Consider the following 21132-nt stretch of genomic DNA (forward strand, 5'->3'; position numbering starts at 1 on the left):
GAGACTTCATTTGAATAGGGGGCTGGCAAGGTGCCAATCGCCTTTCAGAGGACCCCCCTCCATGATTAATCGTGAGGCATTATTGATAATCATAACAGGACACATGCGCGGTGGATGGGCTCCATTTCCGTAATTTTGAGCAGATTTGATAGTATTTTTATTCGTTCGTGGCTGATGCGTGAGCCAGCATGTCGCGGAGGAAACAAGCGAAGCCGCAGCATTTCCAGTCCGACTCGCAGCTGGTCCTAACCGAGCACAATGGTGAGTTTAAGCCCTTTTCCACACACAAACTTACTTTTGACTAACGTTTAACTAAAAACATTTTTTGTCTAAAACATTTTTTTAATACATTTTGGTTTTACGTACTTTTAGTTTTTCCTCACTTCCCACAAGCCCTTTTAATTTCAGGGATTTAGGAATTTGTTTTCTTCCTGAGGCAAAGTGCTATTATGGAAGTGCTGTTTTGGAAAGTTTTAGGCTACTTGTGTTGTCATCAAAACAATCACCTACTAAAACTGAAGTAGGATTTGAAAGGTGTGTTTTAGATCTCTCATTATTAGTAATATTTTTGTAGCTGATAGTGTATTTAAGTTGGTTTCAAGCTGACTCTCATGGAGGAACGTGTAAAACAGTCAAGTAGTGTTTTATTTTATTAGGAACGGCATATTAATGTTTTAGACAATAGTCACCGTTAAAAGTTAAAGCTTCTCGAATTTGTTTTGTTCTGGCCCGTTTAAGTTGTCCACACAAGTGGGGAGTCGCGTGGTTTTAGCTTTCCCCCTCCTCCCATCTTCTGTAGGTTAGGATATTGCATCTCTCTTGCTTGTAATAGCCCGCAATCCAGGTTTATATATATATATATATATATATATATTAAGCGATTCGTTTTGTTAAATGCAGATAAAGTTTTTATCTCTGTTATCCGAGTGGACAACTATGCCTGTCGCACTCCCTCTTCAAAAACTTTATCATGCAACCTTCCCTACAGCTTAATAAGCGAACAGCAAATTGTGAAAATTGTTGTGATTCGTCGATATTTTAACTTTGATTAAACTTTCTTTGAGATTGTGTCACAATCAGACTGACAGAGCCTGTAGTCAGAGGCTATCTGTAAACAACACAGGCTATTCACAATCACATTCATTACGATTTAGACTCTTATAACAAAATTAGTTTTACACTAGATGTGTATTCGAAACGTCAGTCAAGATCTTATTTAAATTTGTCTGCTAAAAATGCTTAAAATGAGTTTTATGCTCAAGAACTGACTTATTAGAAACCTATGACATACATTTTTGGAAATACACATTTCCCACACATCACGGCTGTTACAGTGTTTTGCCAGGTTTCAAAACCCACAATTACTAAATATCTTGAATGTAATTCGGGTTACACAAGCTTGCAAAAAATTAGTTGTACAGTAACTGTAAAAATCGAATGATAATTATTAATTTCCTTGTATATTTTAATCGAATGCAGATTTTATATTTTCTTAAAGTCTTTTGCGTTATAACAGTTCTGTTTCAGTGACTACAATGTTTTGCAACAGTCATTGGCCATGGATTTTTAGCTTATAGGCTACTGTTTTACTACTTTTAAATTGCATACATCAAAGGCCGCCACATATACATTCAAGCTATAAAAGAATTTATAGGGCATACCTAACATTTTGATCGGTAAAGTGCCTTATTGAAGCGCTTTTAAAACGGAGTATTTCGGAAAACGGTTCTATCTCTTGCTTAACTCAGCGTTTAGTAGGCGATCATGTTGCTGATTAGAATGGGACCTTTGAGGAGGTAAGGATTTTGTTTCATATCAAAATTAGATCCAACTAAGTTTTTATCAAGCTTTAATTTTCAGTAAGTATTTATATTTTAAGTATTTAGGAAGTGTTTTTAAAGTTTAGAAACACGTGAAGAATGTAACAGAAATGACCTACTTATTCCGTTAATGCAAAAGAGAAAGTTTAACCGTATAAAATACATCTACCATTCGATGTTCGTATTCTTTAATAAAGGTACATATGTAGACTTTAATCTCTTGCATGCTGTGAGCATGGCTCTCTAAAAGTTGGAGTATAGCAAGTAGTTTTTTTTTGCTTTTTCTGGTTTCATGTGTTCTAAAATAAAATCAACAAAAGTGCTTCGCTTTGCAGCTTTAGACACCAGTTGCTATTGCATTTCAAAACAATAATGCGTTGTTGCGTATTACGATTTATATATAAGGCCTATATATTTACTATAATAATATGAGCATTTTTAATTTCCTTTTGTCAGCAAATCTTAATTATGAAGAGTTAATTTTGAATGTAATGAATGTAAAAATGTCCTAAGGTACACTGGGCTTGATGGTTTAAGATACATTTATAGGAGAATAGGCCCGGATTTGCATAATATGCAGTTGTTTAGCGACTCTCATACAAAGGGCATTCAGAAGTTTATGTGATTACTGCTAGAATTTAAGAATAAAATAACACAGATTTTCAAAATCGCAGAGTTGCAGGATTTTCCCTTTCAAATTGAATAAAGAAGTGAATGGCAGTGTTTGTCAACTGCTGTCAGCTGACCGAGCAAAACAAAACTTCCTCAAATATATCTTATTTAAAACAAGAGAGGTAAATGTATAATCTGTAGTTTAGAGTTTGCTGATCTATATGCATCATCTTGTTATATGCAGACATTGCTTGTTTTTTTCTTTCGTAATCCATAGTGCACTAGGCCTTTATAAAAGTTCTTTAAAAGGTAAACTTCCCTTGCTGCCTTCTCACCTGAGAAAATTTAAAGGAGAGCTTCTGTTTCTCCACATGGTTGGCAGCCTCTGTGAGGTATTTGAAGCGGTATTAGGCAGCGAGTCTGTCCCTATTGGCCTGTCACTGAGGGTGAGATGCAGAGCTTTTTTAACCTTTGCCAGGCTCCCTCTGCGGGGAGGTGAGGAGATTTCAGGTCACGGTGTGTTCTTGTGTCCCATGTCTCTGACCTCCACGCACTGTGCAAAAGCCAGCAAGAGGCTCTTTTTGCTCTAGGGGGGTGGGATTGAGCATCAATGTGTCTGCTTTCCCCTTTCACCTCAACAAATTTGCCACACTCCCACCCAGAGAGATTAGGTCCCTCTCCAAAACACACACTGAGCAGTGGGCACGCAATGCGTTGTGTTTTGCAAACATCAGAGATTTAGTATCTTGTTGTTTTGCCAGTATTTTTGCAGTGGAAGTTTTGGGAAGTGGCTTTGATGTTTGATGATATTTTTTATTCTCCTTTCACAACCGTCCCTGTTTAGGAGCATGTCACAGAAATTTAGGGTAAGGGCTTAGTGACCAGCAGAAAAGACTTTCCCAGGCACACCATCTAGTGTTCAGTAGGAAGTTTTCTGCGGCTTGCGAGAGAAAGTGAGGGAGGGACACGGAGGGAAAGTTGAGGGCGGGTGAAAGACAGAGAGACAGAAAGAGGTTGTGATTGAACAGTAACTCGCTCTTCGAACTCACAACTAGCACGGCGCCTGCAGCTGAGCAAACAAGTAACGTAGACATTGCAAATTTATCTTATTTATATTTATCTTCTGTTTTTCATTCACTATTTTCTTTTGTTCTTACCACATCATTGATCCTCTACATTCTTTATCTTAATTGTCTTAGGACAGGATTTTTGACCATACTCTGTAACATGCTGATGATGACAACCCAAAGCCATCACTTTTGAGAGAAGTGCTCTCAAAAACTAAAGCACACTAATCTGCAGCTCAGTATACAGCCATGCACAGTGCACAAAAGCTATGACAAATATTGTTGATTCTCGTTTTGTAGAGAGACTACATTTGGCATCGTGAGCTGCACGTTGTTAGTTATGTCTAATGAAGTGCTTTAATATTCATGCTACAAAATGTTAAAAATTGCTTATTCAGATTGCAATTTTTTGACTAGAAAAATATTTAAGTGTTTAAACACTAGATTATTATTATCGTTATTAATTTATTTTGTTATTGTTGTGATGTTCTTTTTAAAGATTTGAACCAGTTTTTTCATGTGTGGGAAAGGACAACATACTGTATTTGAATGATTTGTATTATTAGGTTATAGTAAAATATCTCTTTGTACTGATATGGCGTAACATCATATTGCAAATTGGTTTAGAAATTACTAGTTGATATGCCAACTTAAATTTTGTACTTAAATACATTTTGTACTTACATTTTTTCAATCTCTAAATGTATAATAGAATGAATAATAATTTTTGGTTACATTGATACATTTGAAATGTGTTATTGCTAATTTTAATGCTGTTGCTAATTTTGCTGCACTTTGCTTTTGCTTTTATAGAAGCAAAGCATTCTGTATTGTATATGTAAATTGTTTGTAAATTAGTTTTTCAGAATGTAGGCTATGTAGCGAGTTCTTACTAAAGGTTCTTGTTTTTGCTCTTTCTTAATTTTTTCCGTTATAGTTGTATGGCACATTACGGCATTTACTTATACAGTAAGATATGTATTTGAGAACTGTAAGAACCATGATAGTGACTGATTGTCACAACAAGATTATTGTTCTAGCACATCATTTTTGTCTGCAACAAGTTGCACGGAATAAAATTAAGAATTATGGAATTATGGGCTGAACATGAATTACATTTACGCAATACACAAGTGGAGTGTGTATAATTACCATTGCACTAAAAAGTAGCAATTTGTCGATTATAATAATTTTACTAACAGTATCTTATTTTTATACATTTTTGAAAAGTACTCCGTTTTATTTGCCGTAATAAGTTGTGTGTCTTAACTTTGCTACAGCCTACTGCTTTCCAACTAATCTTTTCACCTACCCCCACACTAAATTGAATCACTTTTTTATGCTTGTTAGTCTCACTTCAACAGACTTTTAGTATTAAAACTTTTTCATCAAAAAAGTTGACTTTCCAGTCTGCACAACACATTGGTTGTGTGAGACACGGCTTTACTGTCATGGCAACTTTAGCGTTATCTGATGTCCCAGCTCAGAGAGACACAGGGGGAAGATAATCCCTGAATTAAACAGGATCTGCTTTAGAGCCAGCCGTGATGAGCAGGCCGGGCCCTCGCCCCACTCCCCTGCTCTGACACTCCCATGCTGGGGAACAATGGGGAGCCATCCTGTCTCTCCACAGGGCTGGGACACACTTCTTGCAAAGGTTTCATTTGCAAATGAATCTCCACACTGATGAAAATGTTGAGAGCGAAGCACTACAATGAGTGGGTTTCATAAAGAATTGCAATTTGTAAATCAACTTGTATGTTAAACAGCATGATTTTTTTATGGACAAAAAGGCAGGGGGGGAGTTGTTGAGAAAGAATGAGGAAACTTGTGAAGAATCACAGCCCTAGTGGACAGTTTTTCTTGCTTGCTTTATTTTTTTCTTACTGAAGGCAATTTCTCTTTTTGGTAATTGAAAGGAAAGTGTATCGGATGGCCAATTTGAAAAAATTGCATTTGTTCTTATTTTTGTCGAGTTATTTATCTTTTTAATTGAATTGTTCTATTATTCATATGCATGCACTAAAAAATTGGTTTGCTGAAAAATTATAAATGTTTCATTTTATTTCACTGTTAGAAGTCATCACTGATTTTACCATTACTCTACAAAATCTAAATAAGTGATTGATGAATTTGTCTAGCAATCTTATATTATTATCTAATTCCACACAGGGTAAAACAATTCTATAAAGGCTTACTTGTTCCTGTCAGGTCCTGATTGCAGCCTGACTGGATACAAATTAGTTTAGTGACAGGGATAACCTGTCCAAGATGCCTGCAGTTAGTTGAAAATGAGCAAAGTTGACAGCAAATTGAAAGTCTAATAAGTCCTTCAAATGGTTGATTTGTGCCTAGTGGACATGTAGACATTGAGGAGTATGAAATATTGGAAATCAATGACCCACTATGAAATTTCATTAGGGCCCATTGTTCTCAGTTCACAGTATTTTTATGTTCTGATGGATTATCTGAAGAAAATGATTACCTAAGGTGGTTGAATTGATGGGACTTTGATACACATCTTCAAAGATCACTTTTAAGCAATATTGTAAACGTGCTATTGATTTAGTTTCTTTTCTTATCCTATTTCATCATAGCTATATGTAGCGTGTGGAGATTTTTTTCTCTTTGTTATTTGTTATTTGTTCCCATTTTATGGTTGTTTTTTGAATGTTTGGGGAGGATAAGCATTAAACTGATTAACAGAAGATTAACAACAAAAGAATTTGAACAGATAAAGCTGCTTCTTCAGATACAAACCCCTCTAATCACTAATCCCCCTGTCCACCCCCCCCCCCTTATTTTCCTCTGCAGGGGACACAGTGGCCAACTCAGACGACACCCCTTGCAAAGACTCGGGTGCCCATGTATGCGGCAGATGTTGTGCAGAGTTCTTTGAACTATCGGATCTTGAACACCACCAGAAGAATTGCACTAAGAATCAACTAGTTCTAATTGTGAATGAAAATCCAGTGTCTCCCTCTGGATCCTTTTCCCCAGGCTCCTCTCCTCATAATCCTGATGAGCAGGTGAATTACACAACTAATAACACAGATCAAGCAGAGTTGGCTGACCTTTTGGAGCAGAATATACTTGACAAAGAGGAGGCCATGGACACAGAGGTGTCAGAAGTCTGTGCTACACATAATGATGGCAATGGACATGTGGCGGGTGGAAGCCCACTTGGTGGTGCTGGAAGCAGCCATGGACCTCTGGGCAGCACTGGGTCCAATTTGGGAAATTCTGCCATTTCTCCCTCACTACCTCAGCTGGGCAACTTAACTGAGCTGGGGAATTTTTCCATGATCAACAGTAATGTCATTATTGAAAACCTACAGAGCACCAAAGTGGCTGTGGCTCAGTTCTCTCAAGAGACAAGATCAGCGGGAGGACAAAGGGTGGCTGTGCCAGCCCTTATGGAGCAGCTCTTGGCACTGCAGCAGCAGCAGATTCATCAGCTGCAGCTCATTGAGCAGATCCGTCACCAGATTCTTCTGTTAGCTTCCCAATCACCTGAGCTCCAAGTACCACCTAGTTCTTCGCCAGTCACTTCAGGTTCAGGTGCTAGCCCACTAACCGCTCTTAGTTCCCATTTGTCTCAACAGTTGGCAGCTGCTGCAGGGTTAGCACAGAGCATAGCTAGCCAGTCTGCAAGCATTAGTAGTTTGAAAAAGATGGCTAATGCTGCGCAGCTACCTCAGAGCAATTCTAATGTGGGAGAGTCATCTCAAAACCTCGGAGCACCGGGGGCAGCTACAGTTAATGTCCAGTCTTCTGAGAAGAGGCCGGGCCATACGGGAAGCTTGCATCCTCAATTAGCAAACCCATCACTTGCAAAACCATCCACACCAGCCTTTGGGATGGCTAATCTTTTGAACCCTGTGGCTAATACCCTTCTACCTCAGCCCCCACCAGGCAATCCAATGTTTTCCAGTGCACTGCCTAGTGTTGGTACTACAGTTGAAGATCTCAGCTCACTGGCTGCACTGGCTCAAAGAAAAGGCAAGCCACCCAATGTTGCATCTTTTGAACCGAAGAGTAGCTCTGAGGATGCTTTTTTCAAACATAAATGTAGGTTTTGTGGCAAGGTGTTTGGTAGTGACAGTGCTCTACAGATTCACTTACGTTCTCATACAGGTGAGAGGCCGTACAAGTGCAACATTTGTGGAAATCGCTTTTCAACCCGTGGTAACTTGAAGGTCCACTTTCAGCGACATAAGGAGAAGTTTCCACACATTCAGATGAATCCATACCCTGTTCCAGAGCATTTAGACAATATTCCAACAAGTACTGGAATTCCCTATGGAATGTCGATGCCCCCTGAGAAGCCAGTTACTAGCTGGTTGGATAGCAAGCCTGTACTTTCAACTCTGACCTCTTCTGTTGGCATGTTACTTCCACCAACAATACCAAGTCTGCCTCCATTTATTAAAAAGGAAGAGAATAACTCACTGGTTATAAGCAGCCCTTCTCATTCTGCTAAAAGTGACTCAGGTCCAGCTGAAGCAGCCACAAAAAACACAGAGAGGGTGTTGGAAGAGGGTGAGAGCACAACCTTGCCTACCTCAAATGGAAAAACTGAAGAAAACCACCACTCCTCCAGTTTAACAACTAATGTGAGTGCTGCTGGAGAGGGCACCATCAAGTACACCACCCCCAACAGCCCTCCAATGGCCACTAATCCACTAATGCCCCTGATGTCAGAGCAGTTCAAAGCTAAGTTTCCTTTTGGTGGTCTGCTTGATCCCTTGCAGGGCTCAGAAACATCCAAACTTCAGCAACTGGTTGAGAACATTGACAGGAAAGTGACAGACCCCAATGAGTGTGTTATCTGCCACCGTGTTCTTAGTTGCCACAGTGCCCTGAAGATGCACTACCGCACACACACTGGGGAGAGGCCTTTCAAATGTAAAGTGTGTGGTCGTGCGTTCACCACCAAGGGAAACCTGAAAACTCATTACAGTGTCCATCGAGCAATGCCACCACTGAGGGTCCAGCACTCCTGTCCTATTTGCCAGAAAAAGTTCACGAATGCTGTTGTACTGCAGCAGCACATTCGAATGCATATGGGTGGCCAGATCCCCAACACCCCTCTTCCTGACAGCTACCCAGAATCCATGGGGTCTGATGCTGGCTCATTTGATGAGAGAAATTTTGATGATTTTGACAACTTCTCTGATGAAAATATGGAGGGAATTGAGGATGGACCAGACAGCAGCATCCCACACACACCAAAGTCAGCTGATGCATCGCAAGACAGCCTCTGTTCATCCCCTGCACCAATTGAGTCATCAGCCATGGAGAACCAGGAAACGAGTGCCAACCAAGGAGCAGAAGAAGTGAATTGTGGACAAGAGAAATCAGTGGAGAATGGATTCATGGAAGGAGATAGATTCACAAATGACTCCTCTTCAATTGGAGGCGATATTGAAAGCCAAAGTGTCGGAAGTCCAGCTGTCTCTGAATCTACCTCTTCCATGCAGGCACCATCACCCACTAATGGAAATCTCCATCAGCAAAAATCACCAAGTCTGGAGGATCGGCAGCAGCGGGCATTGTCATTTGAGTATATTAGCGCAGGTCTTATGCAGACTCATTCTGCCAGTCCTGGAGCTCTGGATCTTACTTCAATTAATCCATTGAAAGAGCCTCTTAGTATGCTTTTCCCCTTTCGTGATCGAGGCACCTTTAAGAATACAGCATGCGATATCTGCGGAAAGACATTTGCCTGCCAGAGTGCCTTGGATATCCACTACCGAAGCCATACCAAAGAGAGACCATTCATTTGTAACGCATGCAACCGAGGTTTTTCCACCAAGGGTAACTTGAAGCAACATATGCTGACCCACCAGATGCGAGATTTGCCCTCTCAGCTCTTTGAGCCCAACAACAGTCTTTCCTCCAGCCCAACTCCATCGCTTCTTTCTGTTGGACCCTTGTCCTCCTTGATGAAGACTGAGGTCAATGGCTTTCTACATGGTCTTCAACTTGATGTAAAAGACTTGCCCTCAGGACTGGTGACCTCATCTGCTTCCACCTCTCCAGTTCTTTCAGCTGCCCCACCAAGGAGGACGCCTAAGCAGCACAACTGCAACACCTGTGGAAAAACCTTTTCCTCCTCCAGTGCCCTGCAGATCCATGAGAGAACCCATACCGGAGAGAAGCCTTTTGCTTGCACCATCTGTGGACGAGCATTCACCACCAAAGGAAATCTCAAGGTAATTGTTACTTTATGTTATTTTACATGCAAATTCTTCGCAAATTTCTGTACGCCTTTATATATAATGAATGGGAAGTGGAAATGTTGAGTCATCCCATTATTATGAATATTGGGCTAAAACCTTGAGATTGGTGGAATACTGCCAGGAATGCTTCACTTAACAGGCTTTAACCACAGTTACCAACGGCAACCACCCTTTGCAGTGGTGTGTTCACTATTTTTCCAGAGTTTATCTCCTGAGAAAAACAAGTTTCTCTTTGATCACAAGTCTAAAAAAAGACCAGCAGACCGATAAACAGTATCTCAGGGGTTATGTATGGATAAGTTAATGTAGAAGTTGACTGTGTGGAAACCTGACACAGTACAGGCTACATGGCAAGTCACAAAGCAAATGAATTTAAATCTAAATGAAAATGTTCCCTGCAATTAAATTATAAATTAGCACAAACCATATGCATGAAAAGGTTTACATAGAAACTACTGTAAGAAACATGTTATTTGATAATGAAGTGATGTGATGCACTGATGTCACTTTAGAGAGGTAGCATGAAAATATCCAGCCTTGAAATAAATTACCTTTCTTATGTTCAGTGCCATACTAACCGTTTCAACAATTATACAAAGCACTATTGGGAGAATGTATAGCATGCTTCAAGGGCAAACAGAGGGGCAAGTGTCAGTTACGATACAGTCCGGCACAATGAGAGTGGACAGTGCAATTTTCTCGGGACACATGACCACCACAGACCATTTGTTGTATATGCAGACCACCATCTCACTTAGTCAATGTTAAAAAATTTTACTCTTGTTTTAATAATTAGTCACATGCTGTTTCCAGTGGGCCTATTTTGATACTAATTATTTTGCTGCTCTCTCTTTTTCCATTGCATCATCTCACGTGTTATTCATTTTAATGTTTCCAAATTTTAAACATTGTTAAAAAAAGAGATTGCCAGATCCACACATTTTTAATCTCTCTCTCTCTCTCTCTCTCTCTCTCTCTCTCTCTCTCCGTGTCTCTCTCTCTCCGTGTCTCTCTTTCTCTCTGTCTCTCTCTCTCTCTGTGTCTCTCTCTCTCTCTCTCTCTCTTTCTCTCTTCTCTCTCTCTCTCTCTCTCTCGTCTCTCGTACTCTGCTTCTTCTTCTCTCTCTCTCCTGCTTGTCTCTCTCTCTCTCTTCTCTCTTCTCTCTTCTTCTCTCTCTCTCTCTCTCTCTCTCTCTCTTCTTCTCTCTCGTCTCTCTCTCTCCTCTCTCTTCTCTTCTCTCTCTCTCGTCTCTCTCTCTCCTCTCTCTCTCTCTCTGTCTCTCTCTCTCTCTCTCTCTCTCTCTCTTGTGTGTCTCTCTCTCGTCTCTCTCTCTTTCTCTCTCTCTCTCTCTCTCTCTCTCTCTCTCTCTCTCTCTCTCTCTAGGTTCATATGGGTACCCACATGTGGAACAGCGCTCCTGCTCGCCGTGGTCGCAGGCTTTCAGTAGACGGTCCCATGGCTTTCCTAGGCACCAACCCTGTAAAGTTCCCAGAGCTCTTCCAAAAGGACCTAACTGGCAGAGCTGGAAATGGAGATCCAACCAGCTTCTGGAATCAGTATGCTGCTGCATTCTCGAATGGCCTGGCTATGAAGACCAACGAAATCTCTGTTATCCAGAATGGAGGACTGCCCCCTCCACTGTCAGGGAGTGTGGGTAACGGGGGCAGTTCACCCATCGGAGGTTTGACAGGCAGCATGGAGAAGCTGCATAACTCCGAGCCCAATCCTGCTCTGGCTGGCCTTGAGAAAATGGCCAACACTGAAAATGGGACTCCCTTCCGCTTCACTCGCTTCATGGAGGACAAGGAGATTGTGACCAACTAGAAAACTGTTTTTGTTGTACTCATGAACAAACACACACGCTCTTCAACAGGCCACACACGTGTCCCTGTATGCGCGTAAATGAAAGATGAAAGCAAGAAAAAATGACTATTTCAACTTTTGCTTGCAATTAAGACTTTATGAAGAAAAGTTTGAAAAGAACTCGCTTTGTACAATGTACAACATGTTATAGTTTTACGGAGCTTATTTATTAGTGATTATAACCTTGCTCGAAAACCAAGTGGAAATATTAACAGTTACTTAGTTTTTGTTATTTTCTGTTTTATCTGCATTTTCTGTTTTATCTGCAGAGTCATTCTGTACGAGTGTTTTAAAGTGTGCTTTTGAAAATTAGCTTTCCTTGGTAGAGAACTTCATCATGGCATTAAATTATTTTCTATCTGTAGTATGTGTTAACAAAACTTGATGTTCATGTAATGATTTAGAGCTTACAAAGTGTAATTTAAGGCTGTAAATACTGTACACTTATCTGTGCTAGATGGTTTACAAGCTGTGTAGTAACTTTTATCTGAGAAATATCAACGTTTCATGAATCCAGGGACACAGGTTAGTCCTTTTTCTCTCTTAGAAGTTAAAGATAAAAAGTTATCAACGTTTCATGAATCCAGGGACACAGGTTAGTCCGTTTTCTCTCTTAGAAGTTAAAGATAAAAAGAAAATATTCTTCACCTCAGCTGTTTATTTTGGCCCTTAGTATTTTCTCTTCCTACTTGTTGTTTCATTTTTCTTTTAACTGTGTTCTGCTGTTCACTCTTTATTTGTGCTTGTAGAATACAAAGCATAAATGATTGTTACATGACAGAACACGAAGAGGTCCACATTCCCGTTATGAAGTGAGCAGAGATTTTTGTTGAGATTTAGATTTGCTGGGCTTTCAAATTGCTGCTAAGAACTAGCATATTAGTTAACATCTACTGCACACCGTGTGTTAGCGCACCATACACATGTGGAGCATCAGATTCTTTTACAATTGTACATAGTCTTACTCGAAGTCCATCTCGGCCGGGGCAAATGATGATAGTGTTTTTATAAATATCTAAATATATATATATGGACTGTTACATGCACTTTCTTGGAAAGTTGGAAGATCTTTTAGGGCCCAGTTTCTCTACAGTTTAATACCTACTAACAGCTATACTGTAATTCTTTACTCTAATAATCAAATACATCAGTTTTCCAAAAGAAAAAGTGTGTCGGTGTTTATGGTTATTTTTTGCATAAATCTTGTTTCGGGTTTTGTCGATCAACTTGGCTGTTTGCAAACAGATTTTTTTTAAGTTTGACACGTCAAAATACTGTCTTTAGCTCATGATTCAATTCAACGCGTCGAAAAGTCTGTTACATATTTAACATGTGCGTGTCAAAGCGAGTCCGTCAGGATGTAGATGCAATTACAGAGCGCTTCATTTAAAAAACATGCAGCTCCGCTGCAAGTCAGATTTCTGAGTTCATCATTCTGGCGGCTGACGGGTTTCAGCATCTTTAATTAAAGAATCGATCGCTTTAGAAGCCCCTTTCTTTCAGCGTTTGTTTAGATGGATTGGTTTGCCATGTCTGTCTCATTAAGGAAACTTTTCATATAAGATAATAGTCTGTGTATTTTTCGAATCTTTTTAATGCAATAAAAGGTACGGTACTTTTAAAAGTAAAGCTTTTAATGGTTTAGTTTACTTTTTGATGTAGACAGTTTATTTTGTTTATGTTAATATTTATTAGTTTTGTGCTGCACAAATTAAATTTCACGGGATTTAATTCTCACAAACAAAAGCATTCTTTATATTGTCAGCATGTTTTATTTTTGATGCAATTGTTTTAATTTCGCTAGTATCCATTTCTTACCTTCAGGACATGCCCTTGATAAATCTAGCCTACCTATTTATATTTGATGTAAAATAATTCAAAAATAATATAATGCCCCGCTGCATTTAATTTACACACCATTGCACTTCCTTCAATGCAGGAATTGTTAATTCGAACTCTGCATCCTCTCTTTCTCTTCCCACGCCCCCTCCTCTACGGGTTTTTATAGCTGGCTAAATTCCCCAATATTTACAAGATCGCGATGCTAAATGACAATTGCAATCAGTCCGGATCCGGCAGAGGGTCCCCGCCCCTCCGAACCTGTGCTCTCTCTTTGAGCCTCCTATCTGCTTTGTGCGACAGAGGCTTTGTTTAAACAGCTCGTCAGCTTCCGGATTTTCCTTGCAGAGTGGAACAGCTCACTGTGAGCAGTTTATTGACCCTATAGATACCAAATCCCTTTTGAGCTCTGACATAAAATGTCAAAGTAAAAAACATTTGTTTGACATTGGTTGAACTTTGATTACTCCCATTCTAATTTTCGTAAAATATTTAATCACATTTATTCTTTTATATAATTTTTATTATTTAATTAGTTGAGGAAAATATAATTCAAGTTATTGTCATTTGAATTAAATTTTAATTGGACCAGATTGTTTTTTCCCTTTTCTTTTACATTCTTCTATATAATATCATTAAAGAATTACAGAGTTTTCTAACACTACATAATTTATAATATTCTAGCACCTCAATTTATATAGAATGGATAAAATAATAATAACAAAAACAACAACATAATAATAATACAAATTGATGGTTAAAAATGACATGAACGTAAAAAAATGACTTCATACCTCACTAGATATTCCTATCTCCATGCAACTTCAAATTGTAATATTAGAAATGGTCTTTTTTCATTTTTAAAATTTTAGATCAACAAACTTATAGAAATAAAATAAAAATAAAATTCTCATGTCCTTTAAAATGCCATATGTTGAATAGATAATTATCTGTGTGGCTATTATGAAAATATAATCATATTTACTATTATTTTAATAGTTATTAGCAGGGTTAACAAGTGTTATAACCTACAAAAACCTATAATTGAAATAGGATATTTTCTAAAATTATAAAACAATGCAATTTTATATATTATTTAAATTATTTTAAGTGTGTATGTTCTTGTGTGTATAAGAGGAAAAGGGAAAGTCTGCACCAGGTCACTTTTTATCTGAAAATTATACTGAAAAATGAGAGGGGACAAAATAAGCTACAGTAACAACAACAGACTTGTACTCACACAAACAGCAAATACGGCAGTGAACTTAAAAGCGGATAAGAAGAGAGTTTGCCTCTTCACTTTTCTGTCTCATTTTTTATGACTGCATGTTGTTTGAGCAGCGTCAAGTGACCAGTTATCTTGTTAAGAACACATAGTCACTATAGAAAGAGGTATCAAAATAGAAGATTATATTTAACTCTGTCCATTTTTCTGTCTTTACACTTCTGCTGCAGTTCAGTGTGTACAGTCACGGGGGTGAGGTGACTGTAGAAAGAACACTGGAAAGAACGTGAGTTAATAATAAGGCAGGTGACCATTGTTTCAGTTTATGAAAGAAGTAGTTTATAAGATCTGACAGGATTCAGTACTGTGACTGGCCTCAGGGAGGTCTCAGCAAGGACCTCTTCACATAACAGTCCCACCTCTGCACTATACCCTGCACACACACATACGCTGGTGTGTGTATACTGGCTGTGGCCCTGGGGGCTGGCTGTGACTCCCTGCTGTGTTTAGGTCTACGCAGGGGAGATCAAAGACACATTTGGGACAATTGAAGTGCTGCTCCACCGAGCCACTGCTCAGCCCCACACCTGCCAAACTGTCAATCATTCCCAGGTGACAGCCGTGTGTGACTGGTAGGAGCAAAGGATGCAATTAGGACAATTAGCGTAGTCTTTTGTGCCCTATGGATCCACTGCTCATTTTGTTTATCATCTGTTCGTTGTCTCCGTTATTAGGTCCTCTGTCGCCATTGTCATATTGACTGCTCCAGAAATTTTCCTTCTCTCTTTCCCTCTGTTTCCTTGTTCTCATGCTTCATGGTTTCCTGAGGAAAAGGTCTCTGAGACGTGTACACAGCTGGCTGCAAGAGGACCTCCAGATTGCAAGAGCAAACATGGAGGAAGATTTCACAGCCAGTGTGTGTGTGCGTGCGTGCGTGTATGTGTGTGTGTGTTATCATGGCAGAGTTATCAAAGTCAACATGGAAACATTCATCCATCCAAATCTAATTCACTAAAAAGCACTGCTTTCTCAATCTGTTTCTTCCTCTTTTCCCTCTCCCTCTCTCCTCATTCTATCTCTAGCCTATCTCTTTCTAAATCCTGAGTTAGGGCTCTGGAGCCACAGGTTGCCTCTACACAGTTCCCTTAGGTGGGACAGAGACCTGGCCATGGTCCAAGAGCGCGGGTCATTTATCTGTCCGCTCCTTCAGCTTTTCTCCTGGCACAGAACGACACACACACTGAGATATTGTATTACAGCTGCTATTGTCCTATAAGACAGACAGGTGGGACTCTCACTGTGGGGTCTTAAAAGCCAGGCGGCAGTGGGCAGACATTGGGTGTGTACTTTATTAGAGCACTCATGCCTGCAGAACCCTCCCAACAACCGTACGGTGGAATTGCAGAGGACTGAGGGCAGGTGTACAGTAACGTCTTGTCCCTCTTACAGAGCAATAATGGCTGTCTCAGACTTGGTTTATCATCACCGCTGAAATTGCTGGTAGTTCTTTTGTCAGGGTTTTATTGCAGGGTGGGTATTTAGCTTCTTTCTGATGCTAATGTTTTCAATTTTAGGGGCTCGGAGCTCAGTCTCAGAGAGCCGCAAGGGTGGTGACACTGTCCGTTATGAAAACGGCTCCCTCTATCTCTCCCTCCTTTCTTTTTTCCCTTGTGAATAAAAGAGGAGAAGGCCTGCATTTAGGCCATCTGTGCTTGAGTGTAATTTAATGTGTAGCTCCATTTTAAGATGAAGCCCATGTACTCTTGCGTGGTTTGTCTGTAGAATGGAGCCCAGATCGGTTTCCTCTTCCTTTAAGAGCAGTTGGAGATTAAGTAGGTTGATTGTGTTCCTTTCACCATCAGAATGAGGACTGGTAACCTTAGCCTGCACTGTCTGCCATGGGGCTCAACGACAGGTAGATGCTCGCTCTTCTGTTAATGTCATCTCCTAGATTACGTTTCCACATCGCCAAAGTGTCTTAAGATGCACTGAAGGGACACACATTCCTCCATCCCCTTTACATTGGAACTGTTGTCAGAAAGAGGGTTTTCTTTACACTCTCACGATCCTTATGGACTGTGGTATGCTGCCTACTCTGCTATCTGAGAATCTTACGTAATTATTTTATTTTTCATACGAAGCAGTCAACAGCATTTTTATTTATTTACATTATATAATTTTAATTGCTTTATTTACCATTAAAGCATTAGAAAAATCTTGCGTTATGTTAAAGGCATTCAAATTCAATTTGAATATGTTACTTAATAATACTAGTATTTAATAGTACTATTAACAATATCTATTTTTTAAGTTTTCATGTAATAAATAATTTATCGTTATAGTGGTAAAAAATAAGTTTTTTATTTGTCATAATAATGATAGTGAAAATTAACCAAATGAAACCAAAGCAGCTGGTTCACCTGTGATGTTGTCCATTTTTAGCATGTTGACTAGAGAAACTCAGGAAATTCAGGAGCTATACATTGTCTTTCACTGTTTGTCCTTCTGATTTTCAATTTCTATCTTTTCTCTCTTCTCTTCTGTTCTTGGATGCACAGCTCATTTTTAAAACGTGTTTATTTTAAACTGCCTATTGTCTTTATCACTCATTATGACATCATGCTCTCTCAGTCTATCTTTATCTTCTACCATCACTCCCGCCCTCTAGCTTTGCTTTATTTCCATTTGTCTGTCGCATTTGTGTTCATGTCGTTCTTGTTTTCTGTGTAATGTTTTTCCCAGTCCATCACTTTTCTTTCTCACTGTTGTGGTCTCAGGAGTAACGGCTGAGTTTTAATATTAACCTGTTGCGATGCGGGCCGTGAGGCAGAGCGATAGACCTCATAACCATGAATATGTATGTGTGTGTTCTAAATGGATACTGAGCTCTTTATGTCTCCTCTGATTGGTAGGAATAGGAGATACAGGCTCTGATAGGTCTTTTTAGGACTCTCTCACAGAAGCCATTAAGTTTCCAGTGTTAGGCCTGGAAACAGCCTGTAGACATCCGTAGTGATATCAGTGGTTCTTTCCAGTGTGCCACACTTGACTCTAGCTCAGATCTCAAACAAATATGAGCTTCGTGTTACTTGTTAACCCAAATAAGGTTTAATAGGGACACTTTTGTGATTTTTTTTGTTTGAAAAATGTTTGAATAGGAATGCATGTCTATGATGTACATAATGCACATAATGCAGTCTGGCTAGAAGTGACTGTGACATCTGTCACAAATAACAAAATATTACATCTCACAAGTTAATATTTAAAAGATAAGTGCCAGAAAAGTCTCAAAACTTTAATAATTTTCCAGTTTTTTATCTGTTAAATCATTGATAAATTATAGTCCAGTGCATATTACAAATACAGTCATTAATACAGTAAATTATTGTTCTCAGGTATTATCTGTAGAATAAAGAGACAAATGTACTCTTAATGAATTACCAGAAAAAAGGTATATTTTGTTTCCTTGTTACTGTTGTTTCTGCATGTGCAGCACAAAACATTTACTTACATCCACTCTGTAGTTTAAAGCCTCTTAGAGGCCTATGGCTTTTTTATTAGATAATCAATCCATCCGTATTAAAACAACAGGGTAAACTTAGTGGTTCTCATATACTTCATTATTGCAGCCATTTGACTGGGCAGCATATTTGAGCAAACTGCATGTCACAGACTATCAATACAGCTCTAATCAGTGTTAGTTATGGCTGCCCTATAATGGCCAAGTCTCCTGCGGTCAGCGGACCACCTTATGATTGCTCTCCGCGCATGTGTGTATGTGTAATTTGAGTGGTGGAAACAAGCGCAAGGAGAACGGGAAGCTCAGCAGTTGCACTAACAATTTGATTATGTTGTTGGGTTCCTGTTTTATAGATCTTCTGAGGCATACATTTCACCATATGAAAGAGAGAGAGCATGTGTGCATTCTGTTGTATGTGTTTGCTGTGGTTTGTGTGATAGAGTTTTATCACTGCTTATTTCACTTCCAGCCTGTCACTACAATGAAAACATTTCTGATAGCCTGGAAATTATATTTTGTGTAAAGGGCATCATAGCAGAGACGACTTTCAACCGCTGATGTGATTGTGACTTAAACAACGATAATAACAGTTCAAAAAAATATCCGTTGTGACATTTCATGCCGGGGCACATACATGATGTCTGTGAGGTGTTATATTGTCTTTCCTCACCTGTTGAACTACATGTCACTCAGTATTAGTATTAGTGTCCTTTATTGGTCTATAGGACTATATTTCCTATTAGTCACTTCCTTCGGCAGCATTGCGGACATAAGACAGGTGTCATCTTCCCTGACCATGGAGGCAGGTAGGCCTGACCCAGGTAAGATTATCCTCTCTACTCACCACATAACTCAAATCAGTCAGCATTATCACCCAGCTCCACCAGGAACCATTTCATGAAACTCAACACACGAACATTTGACACTTACACCCGTAAAACATCTCCGATATTTAATATTCAACGGCTGGTGTTATTTACATCTCACTCAGTGATAGACCATCAGCCCTCAGTTTACTGCAGTTTACAAAAATCACTTTACGTACAATTTCGAGGTGATGATCTCATCACATCAGTCTTCTAATATGCTGATTTGTCTTGGGTCTTAGGATACATAAGCATTTTTTCTTTTTTTTTGTTATAGATTATATATTAATGTAACACTACCCTGACTTCTACATTTCTGTAACATAACCCCTAAGTGATGTCAGATGGCAGTGATTAAATATGGATGGAGATTTGGTACATTTTCCTACAGGGAGAGAAAGAGAGAGGCGGGACAGAGAAAGAATAAGAAAAACTGTTGGTCTTTTTTTACCCGCCAGGAATCTCAGAGGTCCTGTCAGTGTCACCTGCATTCACAACTAATGGACTTCAAATCGGCTCTACCTCCCAAGCTTTAATGAGTGTTAAATTAATGAATTCCATCTCCTCCGCCGCCTCCCTTTTCTTTAATTCTCTCTCTTTCTGCTCAGTTTTTGCATGACAACATTTTCAGATTGCGCTTTGAGACGGATCAGTCCCTTGTTGGCAGTAATTGGGTGCTAGCCTGGGTTAATGCGCTCACCGCCATTAATGAAAACGTTGAGCTGTAAGTGGAACTGTATGAAACGGAGAACGTTCTCAATAGCCTCCAAACAGTCACCAGGGTCCATTCTGCAACGGGCCAGGCCCAGCTTTTATTAAAGTGAAGTGAAGCATGAATTCTGTGAGGGAAAGATGGAGCCAGTTATATTCAAAGCCGTAAGCCAGACGGCTGAATGAAATAACCTTTTTTAGATAAAGAGAATCTCTTGGGTACGTCAGGTGAATAAAGGCCCACACAGAGTGTAAAGATACGATGAAAGACAGTTTATTGTACACTTCAACACACATACATTTGTGAAGTACAGTACTGGATGCTAAACCTGTGTGCAATTTCTCAAGATGCATCGTTAATAATAAAAATAACATTTTATCCAATTGTTAGTCAGCAGAGATCATTTTATAAGTGAATCCCTCAAAGATTACAATGACAGCATTCAGGTTCTGTTAATGGGTAAATTTTTTGTCTGCTTTTGCTGAATTATTTTATTATGGATAGTTTGTGTCTTAAAGTTCATTTGGCTGTGATAATTTACCCAAAGATGCAAAATTGTTGTACACTACCTCTATAGTGTCTGACAGAGTCTGCTTGTGTGGGTGGTAGTGTGTATTTGTGAGTCAGACCACAACGGACCATCAGATGGGTCACCAATTCGGCATTGGTAACCATCAGCAACAGACCTTTTAATGAGAGTTAATCATGTACCCCGAGGTGTCGTGAGAAAAGCAGAAATGTGTGTTAAACTGTTCCAGTCTCATTACTTAACTGGGATTGGTTGATGAGGCCTGTTACAGAATTTCCTGTCAACATTGTAGCTGCGTTCACATAAACATTATGAAAGAACTTTGCAGTGTGAAATGTCAATTATGGATCAGTCAGTTGGGTGTGTTCTACATAAAAAATGTAAAAGTGCTTTTGTCTCTCTTCTGACTTTCTTCTCCCCCTTTATTTCTTTATTTCTTTTTCTATCTCTTATTAACAGATTTCTTTTAGGGTTTGCTTACATCAAGACACATACTAACTGTTAAGTCAACTGTGTTTAAATCACCAGCTCTATCAAACTGTGAACGTAGCATTTAATAATCGCTTAAACGTGCTGTTTAGCAGGAAAAAAAGTTGCCAGAGACGTAAAACTACGCAGTAGCTAAAATAAGTGTGACACCAGAAGAGAGAGAGAAGAGTGGAGATCTAATGAAGGGCTGGAGATGAACAGATTGCCTGGCAAGGAAGGGCAGTCTCACAGTGCGGATGTGACTGTCGTATCGACATATGCACAGAATCTGAAATCTGAATTTTAAATGTTGGAGAGCTGCTCACACTCTTTAGTGTCAAAGAAATGCCATCCTGTACAGCTGTC

General features: G+C 39.3%; 1 protein-coding gene across 1 annotated transcript; it reads left to right on the top strand.

Moving 5' to 3' along the window:
• Window positions 1-22: 22 nt before the first annotated feature.
• sall1a (spalt-like transcription factor 1a) lies at window positions 23-13225 on the top strand. The gene is made up of 3 exons (XM_057342807.1): window positions 23-261; window positions 6314-9717; window positions 11128-13225. Exons 1-3 carry the CDS (start codon window positions 189-191, stop codon window positions 11566-11568), a joined length of 3918 nt encoding a protein of 1305 aa, XP_057198790.1. The 5' UTR covers window positions 23-188; the 3' UTR covers window positions 11569-13225.
• The last annotated feature ends 7907 nt before the right edge of the window (window positions 13226-21132 follow it).

The sequence above is a fragment of the Triplophysa rosa genome, linkage group LG1 (genome assembly GCF_024868665.1).
Source record: "Triplophysa rosa linkage group LG1, Trosa_1v2, whole genome shotgun sequence".
In the NCBI taxonomy this organism is placed as follows: domain Eukaryota; kingdom Metazoa; phylum Chordata; class Actinopteri; order Cypriniformes; family Nemacheilidae; genus Triplophysa; species Triplophysa rosa.